Raw genomic sequence first — 9,385 nt, 5'->3', positions numbered from 1 at the left:
CTAGCTCAACTGTAAGCCAGTGTATATAATTTGTGGAGAATTTTTTATTTTGCTTTCCTTCTTCCTTGTCCTCCCAAGTCTAATTTCTTCTCTCAGCCAGCTATCTGACTTGCCATATCCATTAGGTGTTAACTGATCAGAGGGAATTAGCAGAGAATGGGGCTGACTGTTTCATGTTAGAATAGGACTCTTGAAGAACCAGTGATGGAGGAATAAACAGAGGTCCTCGTTCCTATTTCTAGACAAGAGGCTGCCCAATATAATATGTAGTATCAGTGATAATAAGGTTGTATTTCTGTAGGGTGGCTCGATCAAGCACTTCATGGATATCATATCATTAGCTGCCCCAGGGCCAGTAGGGTCAGATGATTTTGTTCTAGGACACGAACAAGGAACAGAGATAGGACTTATCTTTTTCTGACTTTCATTTTCCCTTTCTGTGACAAAACTGGTCTTAGAAACTGTATTGAGCAGAGCCTTCTGTGGGCATGAGAGCCCCTTGGAAGTGTCAAAGAAAAATTGCATCCAATATAGTTAAATAGACAAGGGGGATTTATTCAAGACTTTTGCAATAGGGAAGAGAGAGAGGGAGGGAGAGTCAGCTCCACTGAAACAGGAGAGGAGCTAGTAGAAGAGCAGTGGAGGAGATTAGGGTGGGAGGTTGGTCAACATAATGAGCCCATTTGTGTTTTCTAATTGGAACATATTAAAGTTAGGCTCCTCCTCTCCACAAAGACTGGGAGATAGGGACCCTATTTTCCTGGATGATTACATTTCAAAGGGATGCCTCACAGATCCCTGAGAAAGACATTCCTAGGCTGTAAAACCCAGCAGGAGGCTGAGAGATTTACATGTCAAAGGGTCAGAGGAAACATTTATCAATGGAAGTTTGCTAAAGTAAATGCTCTGAGAAAAGGAAGGTCAGTGGCCTCCAGTTAGGAAGAAACCTGTCTAAAGTTTAGTCAAGCTGAGGGGAATGTTAAGGCCATCTTGGTCACAGGTAAGCAGTACCACCTTTCCTTGCCTCTCTTGGGAGCCAGGTCTCGGTGTCCCTAATAGGGGACACACACTGACTGGCGGGTGAAGGGACTGATTTAGATACTCATCCTACCAGATAGAGATTATTCCCTTTGCACCCTGGTTAACGGAAACCTGGTGGGGATAGATCCTTGCAATTTTCCGGCCCTGTCCCCCCTGGAAATAACACGCCAGGGTCAAGGGCATCCATCTCTTTAGGCAAAAGGCATGCTTTCAGCCCAGAGACGATTCCACCCAACTTTACAAGAGGATAGCCCAAAGATAGAAGCCAGGGACTCAGACTTCCTCCTTCCAGAAATAACCTCATAAAAAAGCCGACCCAGTAAACGCCTGGCAGCCTGCGGCATAGAAGAAAATGGAAATCTCCTTGGCTGGCATTTCAGCTTGCCTGAGGGGGCTTGCTTTGCTGGGAGAGGAGGTGACTGTGCTGACCTTAAAATCCAGGTCTCAGGAAGCAGGAGATGAAGGTATTTTATTTTCACCTAAAGGCTTTGATATTTTTCAAATAAAAAATTTAAAAGATCCAGTACCATCTCGTGAAGCTTCTTCATAAAGTAGTGGATTTTTAGAAAAAACAAAGGCCTGGGGGGAGGTGAGGATGAAGGTGGGGGGTGGGGATGAGTAGTCCCTAAAGAGCAGTGCCCTGATGCTCCTTTCCCCCCTTTTCAGACTATTTGAATTTTCCTAAGCTCCCCCTTCCTGACCCCCGTTTTTGCCATTTGCTTCTCCTCCCATTCTCCAAAGTGTAAATAGCTGGCTATTTTTCAGGTCCTGCTACCCCATCTTTCCTGATCCCCGATACCTCCAAATACGGAGCACTTCGCATTTGGGTCAGCAGCTGTTTCCCTTGCCTGGTGACAAGCCGGGTGTGCAGAGGGCAGAGGAGGGAGCTTCTTCCACCACACGGTGGCGCGCGCGAGCCTCCCAAAGACCGGCGGCCACGGCTCCACACCTTCTCCCCATTCCAGCCCCACCCGCGCCTGGGCGCAGAAGGAGCCGCGCCCCCAGCCCTCCCGGGCAGGATAGCGGGGAGCGCACCTCGGGGGCCCGTGCAGCGGTCGAGTGGCAGCTGCGTCCGGCCCACGCGGGAGCTGCTGCGGGTGACGGGTGGCCCCAGCTCCAGGCTCCTCCTCCAGCGGGTCCTCCAACCTCCACCCCTTCTCGACTCTGCTCTGCAAATCGAAGGCTTCCCGGAGCATCCTAAGAGCGGCCGCCGGCGCAACGAAGGCTGCAGGAGGAGCGCAGCAGCCTTCGGGCAGCCGCGGCGGCGTCGTCGCTAGAGCAGCCAGGGAGGCGCCGCGGCGCCCGGCGCGCCCTACTCAGCTAGGAGAGGGGAGAAGCCAGGGGCTGCAGCTGGGCAAGGGGGAGGAAAGTGCGTGTGCGTGCGCGCCTGTGTGCGAGGCAGAGAGTGCGAGGGGCGACAGTCTCGGCTCCGGGCGAAGGAGAGGGCAGGGGAACGGGGGTGCAGCCCCCCCGCCGTCCCCGAGGCTTTACCGCGGCCGCCCCGGGCTCCCCAGCGCCCCTCACCATGGACTTGCGCGGAGTTGGGACGGGCCTCGGTAGTAGCGCGCGGGTGGCTGCCTGGCCCTGGGGGAGCGCGGGAGCGCGCGTGGGGATGGCGAGGTAGGATGGCCACCCAGCGCGACCCCCGCCGCCCCAACCCAGCGGCCCCTGGGCGGTGCCGCTGACTCGCCGGAGCGCACAGGGGTGTGGGCGGAGGCGGCCCCGCCGCGCCCGCGCCTTCGGGAGTCGCCTCGCCTCTTCCACCCACTCGCACCTGCCACCGCGCGGATACCATGTCGAAGGCGGCCGGAGGCGCGGCGGCGGCGGCGGCGGCGGCGGAAAGTTGTTCCCCAGCCCCAGCCAGCTCGTCCGCGGCAGCGCCCGTGGAGGACCTGTCCAAAGTGTCAGACGAGGAGCTGCTGCAGTGGAGCAAGGAGGAGTTGATCCGCAGCCTGCGGCGCGCCGAGGCCGAGAAGGTGAGCGCGATGCTGGACCACAGCAACCTCATCCGCGAGGTGAACCGCCGCCTGCAGCTGCACCTCGGCGAGATCCGCGGCCTCAAGGTGAGCGCGGGCCCGGCGGGGAGGCGCGGCGCAGCGGGGAGCCGGGGGAGGCGGGGCCAGGCAAACTTTCCCTCCCTCCCTCAACAGGTGATCCTCCTCTTCTCCCGGTCGGCATCCCCTGCCCCTAGTCCCTAGCCCCTGTGAAACTTTTCCAAACTTTGCACGCATCTGCTCCCCTCCTTTCCCCTGTGCGCGCTTGTGTCTGGCTGTTCGAGGTGCACTGCGGCAGGAGGCACGGTCGCGGAGGACGCTGGAGAGCAGGGAGGGAGGTGAAGGGCGTGCGAACCTTTCAATTTTTCGGGAGGCGGAAAATCAGTGCTTGGGGAGCGGGGTTTCAGTCAGTAAGGGGAAAGGCGAGTAAGGGGGTGAGTCCAGGGGATCTTCGCCTTGGAGGGTTGGGGATGCGGCTGCCCTGGACAACCAGCTCTTGGGTGGGCAGAAGGTGAGGAAAGGGCGCCACTGCTAGGGAGAGCGGCTGGCGGGGCGCCTGGGAGAAGCAGCGGGCCCCACCCTCAGAGCCGTCTTGTGTCACCGGGTACTTAGGAGCTCAAGCTTTGCCTTCATGTCTTCTACCAACTCCTGTGCTTTCCTTCTCCCCGAGTTTGGAAGGCGTCGCCTGGAGTTGCCTTACTGCCCTTCCCAGTTGCCTTACTGCCCTTCCCAGGTTAACTGGGAAAAAGGGGAGGAGCGAAGGGACTCAGCATGGAAGGAGCAGGGTTTTGAAAGGGTACCCCAAGGGTAGGTCAGTGCTGCTTTCTTTTTGAGCCAACCCCCCTGCCACCCTCTTGTAGGAAAAGAGAGAAAATGCCCCCCAAAACCCACTAACTTTCTTTTCTCCTTGGAGAGCACCTGGTCTGTGAGCAGTGTGCCTGCCCGGCTGCAGCAGACTGGTGGCCGGGAACCGCCCTGCTGGCGAGCACCGCAAACTTCCTCTCCTTCCAGCTAGCGCTGGTGCCTCCTGGTATTCCTTCCTCTCATTGTTCTGCTTTGTTTATAGGAAACCAGACACAAACGAAATCACTGCAGGGACTTCAGGGAGCAAATTCCCGAAGGCACACGCTGTTCTTTTCCCCTCTCCACTCCCACCCCCACATATCAGGCAGTAGATGCTGTTCCTGAATTGCCTCAGTGCTCCAGCTCTGGGATTCTAGGGCAAGGAAGAGTGAGAAGGGTGGAATGCCCGCGGCCCACCTGTGTGCTGGGCTCAGTTCAGGTGGAGATGGCCCTCTCCTGAGGCCGGAACTCAATGTCATGCAGTCCCTAGAGTGGGTATAGGTGGGAAGTTCCCCCATTCAGAAAAATCCCAAGGCCTGCTCTCTCCCTTTGGTTTAATTCATCACTAACAGAGTATTTATTAAGTACCAGGCTCTTTGGGGAATAGAGGCAGGCTGGTGTAGTTAGGAAGATGATCTCAGGTGGGTTTGAATTATAGAAGCCTCATTTGCCAGGAGGTTGAGCTTGGGTAATTACGTTCTCAGATCCTCGTTTTATTCATCAATACAACGCAATGATAACTATTTCTGAGGGTGTTATGACAAGTTATTTTTATGTAGGGGAAGGTTTAATACTTGACTATAAAATGGTAGTTACTGTCATCAGGAGAGGACATAAAAATCTATGGTTGTGTGTCTCCAAGATCTGGGTTTCTTAGGGAAAGCTGGACAAGGGGGCATTACATTAGTTTGTCACCCTCTAATTTGAGCTTCTTCCATGGTTTGAACTATAGTGTGATTCTGAAGAGTTGGAAGAGTTACTATTACATGTTTTAATAGTACCGAGCATCAGCCTAGTAGCTCAGAAACACTTGAAGTTCCTTGGGGTTGTGTGGATTGACTGTGTGTGAGGGTCTATGTTTGGGTAGGGGAGGGGGGTGGTAGAGTGGATTGGTGGAGTGCCTGGGCTTCATTCCAGTAGCTTCACGTAGAAAAGTAGCTATTAGGCCAGCTAAGGGCACTTACACCCAAGTAGGAAAGCCTTCTTGTGATCTAGATTCATGACCTGGCATTAAATGACTTTCCAGTCTACTTCCTTATCAAGTTCAGAAATGATGGGGGCAGGTTGCTTTTTGATGCAGCCTCTACTCTTCTCATGTCATCCCTGGGCAGCTGCACGGAGTAGACTCCCAGGCTCCTGGCCCACCCCCGAGTGTGCTGTGGTTTTACTCTTTGGAGAGGCCAGCCTTCTCCCTTCTCTATTTTGGCTCAGTGCTTTCTTGGACACCATAGTAATCCATAAATGTGGTGGACTGAATAAATGACAGAGACATTTAGTTATTTTGGCTTAACTGGAAGAAAAGAAGAAATCTTTTTTTGTTAAGAGGGGGCATCTGATGGCTTGGCACTCTTAGTTGAGAACTATAAATATAGGGCAGTGAAGACCATAATACTTTTTTTTAATGCCTCTTTCTATGAGCTGACTTTGAAATTGCATCTAAATATTTTTAAGGCTACTAGGTGTTATTGTAGCTGTGGACACAAGAGATGGCAGCATCAGTTCTTTGCTTTCAGGGGCCTATGGCTGGGTCCTAGCCCTGATTGACTTGTTTTTGTTTAAATATTTGGGGGGCAGGGCTGTGTAGGGGCTCTGAGAAGTAGAAAGATAAAGGATTTGGATTCTGACAATTTGGGCAGCTTTGGCAAACTATTAAACTCTCTGTCCCTCAGTTTTCTCATCTACTCATTGGGACTTTAATTCCACATGAGGTTTTATGAGGATGAAATATACCACAGATGAAGAAGCCCCAGTGAGGTGAGCTAGCTTTCTCAAGGTCACGCAAAAAGTGTTCAACATAGGCCCGCTTTCCTTTTCTTTTGGTGAGTTGACATTCTTTGCTTGGAAGGGGTGGAAAAGGGAGATTCCAGTTAGGGTTATGTTGGAAGGAACTGGATTCCTGAGAACGATGTCTTTGGACTGCTGAGCATATACCAACACTTCAGGCTGCTCTGACCCAGTATCCCAGTTGGGGGCCGATTTGGGGGTGAATCTCTGTAGATTTGTTTTCTGCATTGCATTAATTTCTCTCTTAGGTTCCTAACCCAACCACCCACCCGCCCACCACCCTACTCTGCAATGAAGCAAAATAACAAATTAAAACAATTATTTAACTGAAGATATAGTACTTCATAGTCTTCAGGCATAAATTGGAATTTTGGTTGGTGTGCAACAAAGTCGTCTTAATCTGGTGGCCTGTGGTCTTATCTGGTGGCCTGTGGCAATGTTAAAAGGACACCTAGTGTTTTGCAAAAGAAAGCCCAAGTCTTAATGAGGCAGTTTGGAGAAGCTGGTTCACAAGGTTATTATGAAGCTGGTTGCTTAGCTGTTCATCAGAAGGCAAAGGAAATAGCTCAGAACTGGATAGTAAATAATATTCTCAAGAAAACTAATAATAGAAAGAAGGAACTGTGATATAGAAAAGGGAGTGGGCTAATACCCACCCCTATCTCCTCCATCTGGAGTGCTGAGAACTGTTATGTTTCACTCCCTTTGGAAAAGGCATTAACTCCGTGAAGCCCATGGTAGCACCAGTCCTGTTTACTTTCCAGCTCTAGAGAAACCAGGAATAGGTGTAGAATAGTCAAAGGGAAATATTTTCAGCTGAAAATTTACTTAAATGAAAGAGAACTTGACTTGGGCTTTCTTTCAAATGCCAGGATTAAACTAAATGTTGAATACTTTTTGGAGCTTAGATTAATTTTGTTTAGCGTTGTTTTCTCCAAATATCCACAGCTTCTGATTTTCTGTAAAGCATCCGTATCAAGGGAGGGTTTATTCCCTTACCCTTGTAGACTCTGACATAGCTAGTGCTTGCTGATAACAATAAGGGGAATTCTTCTCAGTAGCTATAGCTGTAGCCTGTTTTGGCCAGAGGCTTGGGCCTTTATTTTATTGATCAGTCCATAAACACATATTGAGTGTCCACTGTATGCCAGGCACCATGCCAGATGTGTCACATATTCAAAGAAAGACTTTTTGAATAAACCCTGCCTTCCAGACGCTAAGATGTCCACATTAGAAAGGAGAAAAAATTGATGCCCAGTGATTGTTCCAGCTAGAGTGTGATACAAGCCTTAAGCAGTGAGTTACTCCATCCATCCATCCATCCATCCATTCATAGTGCTGTTCTGCGCCAGGGGAAACTTCTCAGAGGAATCTCTCCTCTTAGGGTCATATGGGGTAGAAGATGATATTTTCTAGTTGGAATGCACAGACAAAATCACAGCTCATAATTAGCTGACAGCTAAAGGTGAAGAGGTTTTCAGGTCTGGCGACCTGGCTGAGGGGTTTATTCATTTTCCCGTGCAAAGGGGAGGTGATGGGAATTGATAAACAGAAGAGGCAAAATATGCAAGGGATATTTTTGGTGGGTTTTTTTTTTTTTTGACAAGGTCTCACTCTGTTGCCCAGGCTGTAGTATATCTTTATCTTGGCTCAGTGCAACCTCTGCCTCCCAGCTTCAAGCGATTCCCCTGCCTCAGCCTCCTGGATACCTGGGATTACAGGCACGTACCACCAAGCTTGGCTAATTTTTGTGTTTTTTGTAGAGACAGGTTTTACCACATTGACCAGGCTTGTCTTGAACTCCTGAACTCAAATGACAACCCCCCCCAACTTGGCATCCCGAATGGTTTGATTATAGGTGTGAGCCACTGCGCCCAGCTGGTGTTTTTTTGTTTGTTTGTGTTTAATTTCAACTTTTACTTTAGATTCAGGGAGTACATGTGCAGGTTTGTTACCTGGGTACACTGTGTGATGCTGAGGTTTTGGGTATGATTAATCCCATCAGCCAGGTATTGAGCATAGTATCCAATAGTTTTTTAACCCTTACCTCCCTTCCTCCCTCCCAGTAGCCCCCAGTTTCTGTTGTTGCCATCTTTATGTCCATGCTGCATAAGCTTCTTCCTAAGACCCCAACATTCACTCCAAAGACTTTCAGGAAGTGGAGGATGTGGTTGACGATGTTTCATAATTTGTTTCTTAGTCCAAGTTAGGGGCAGTGTTGGAATCAACCTGAGTCCGAGGAAATTCAGTCCCCTTTCTGAGTACCTCTAGTACTGGATTGGATGATGGCATCTCAAGATCAGAGATTTTGAGGGATTTTGAAGCAGAGAAATCTTAGGTAGCAGCCCTGTAGCTGCCCCTATTTCATCCTTACCAAACGATGGTTCTTCAAGGAACCACTGGCTCCTTGACTGCAAGCATAAATGGAGAATAGGTGGAAACTCCACTAGTCGTTTTAAAAATTCCTTGGTTTCAGGTGTCTACACTGGGAGTGTGTGTTCTGGATACACAGAAGTAAATAGATGAGTAATAGACAATTAGAGAAGTGAATAGACCATTCATTCTAGACTACATCTCCTCTGTTGTCATGACTAGAGAAGATGTAGCCTGGAATGAATGATTTCACTCACGCATTTGTGCTTACCAGTTGTAGTAAGTCTGAGGGATGATGGTAGACCGTAGATTGGGGGTGGACCTTCTATAGTAAGGCTTCTGTGGGGAAGTAACTTATAAAATGAGACCTGATGGTTGTCTAGGCTGGGGAGAGCATTCCAAGTGAAACAGGGAAAAGCTTTGCCCTTTGAGGACCTGAAACGTGGCCTCAGTGCATGATTGGGAGGGCTGCGTCCACCTTCTTCACTGCTACCACACATCCAAGCCACCATCATCTGCCCCTACCTGGACAAGTGCAGGAGTCTCCTTGTTGATCTTGCAGCTTCCATTTTATCCTGGCCTTCCCTTCTTTCCTCCCCTACCCAAGCCTGTTTGTTTTCCGACCTCCATGGAGATTCCTTATGAAAGGAATCATGTAATGTCACTCCTCTATCCTCAGCTCTCCGACAACCCAAAGCCTTTCCTGTGGCTGACCATGCCCTGCATATTCTAGGCTCTGACGCTCCTCAACCCCCCTTTCTCACATCTGTTGATTTGCTCTCTGTTCTTTAGGCCCGTATTGAGCTCTTGCTCTCACGCTTGCTCTCAGGGTTTTTATACTTGTTCTCTCTCTGCCTGGGATCATCTTCACTCAAATGTTGGCTCCTTCATTCCACCCAGGTCTCTGCTCAAATGTTTTCCCTTCTCTGTAGAGGTCTCTTCTCTTGAAAAAAAGTATTTAACCTGCTTCAATTTTCTTTCCAGAACTTTTCCCTCCATGACATTATTTTCTGTGTGTGTGTGTGTGTGTGTGTGTGTGTGTGTCTAAGCGCGCGCCAGTCTTTCCCACAACAATAAAAGCTGTAGGATGCCAAGGTCTTTGCTGTGTCCACTGATATATTCCTGCCACC

General features: G+C 49.9%; 2 protein-coding genes across 7 annotated transcripts in view; both read left to right on the top strand.

Moving 5' to 3' along the window:
• The first annotated feature begins 2,024 nt into the window (after positions 1–2,024).
• The window catches only part of CCDC85A (coiled-coil domain containing 85A), a 184,703-nt gene continuing 177,342 nt past the window's right edge, over positions 2,025–9,385 (top strand). For all 6 annotated transcript variants that reach the window (XM_035272519.3, XM_008980674.6, XM_035272517.3 and 3 more), the window contains exon 1: positions 2,025–3,104. In XM_035272519.3, coding sequence (XP_035128410.1) covers positions 2,835–3,104 — 270 coding nt within the window. In that variant the 5' untranslated portion in view covers positions 2,025–2,834. The remainder of the gene's footprint in view (positions 3,105–9,385) is intronic.
• Positions 2,143–2,601, top strand: LOC144579125 (uncharacterized; the record flags this gene model as incomplete). The annotated part of the gene is made up of 1 exon (XM_078348367.1): positions 2,143–2,601. A coding segment is annotated over one exon (459 nt), but the record flags the coding sequence as incomplete, so codon positions are not given.

The sequence above is a fragment of the Callithrix jacchus genome, chromosome 14 (genome assembly GCF_049354715.1).
Source record: "Callithrix jacchus isolate 240 chromosome 14, calJac240_pri, whole genome shotgun sequence".
Classification (NCBI taxonomy): domain Eukaryota; kingdom Metazoa; phylum Chordata; class Mammalia; order Primates; family Cebidae; genus Callithrix; species Callithrix jacchus.
Note: the sequence above shows the minus strand (reverse complement) of the source record. Positions and strands in the feature narration are given on the sequence as shown.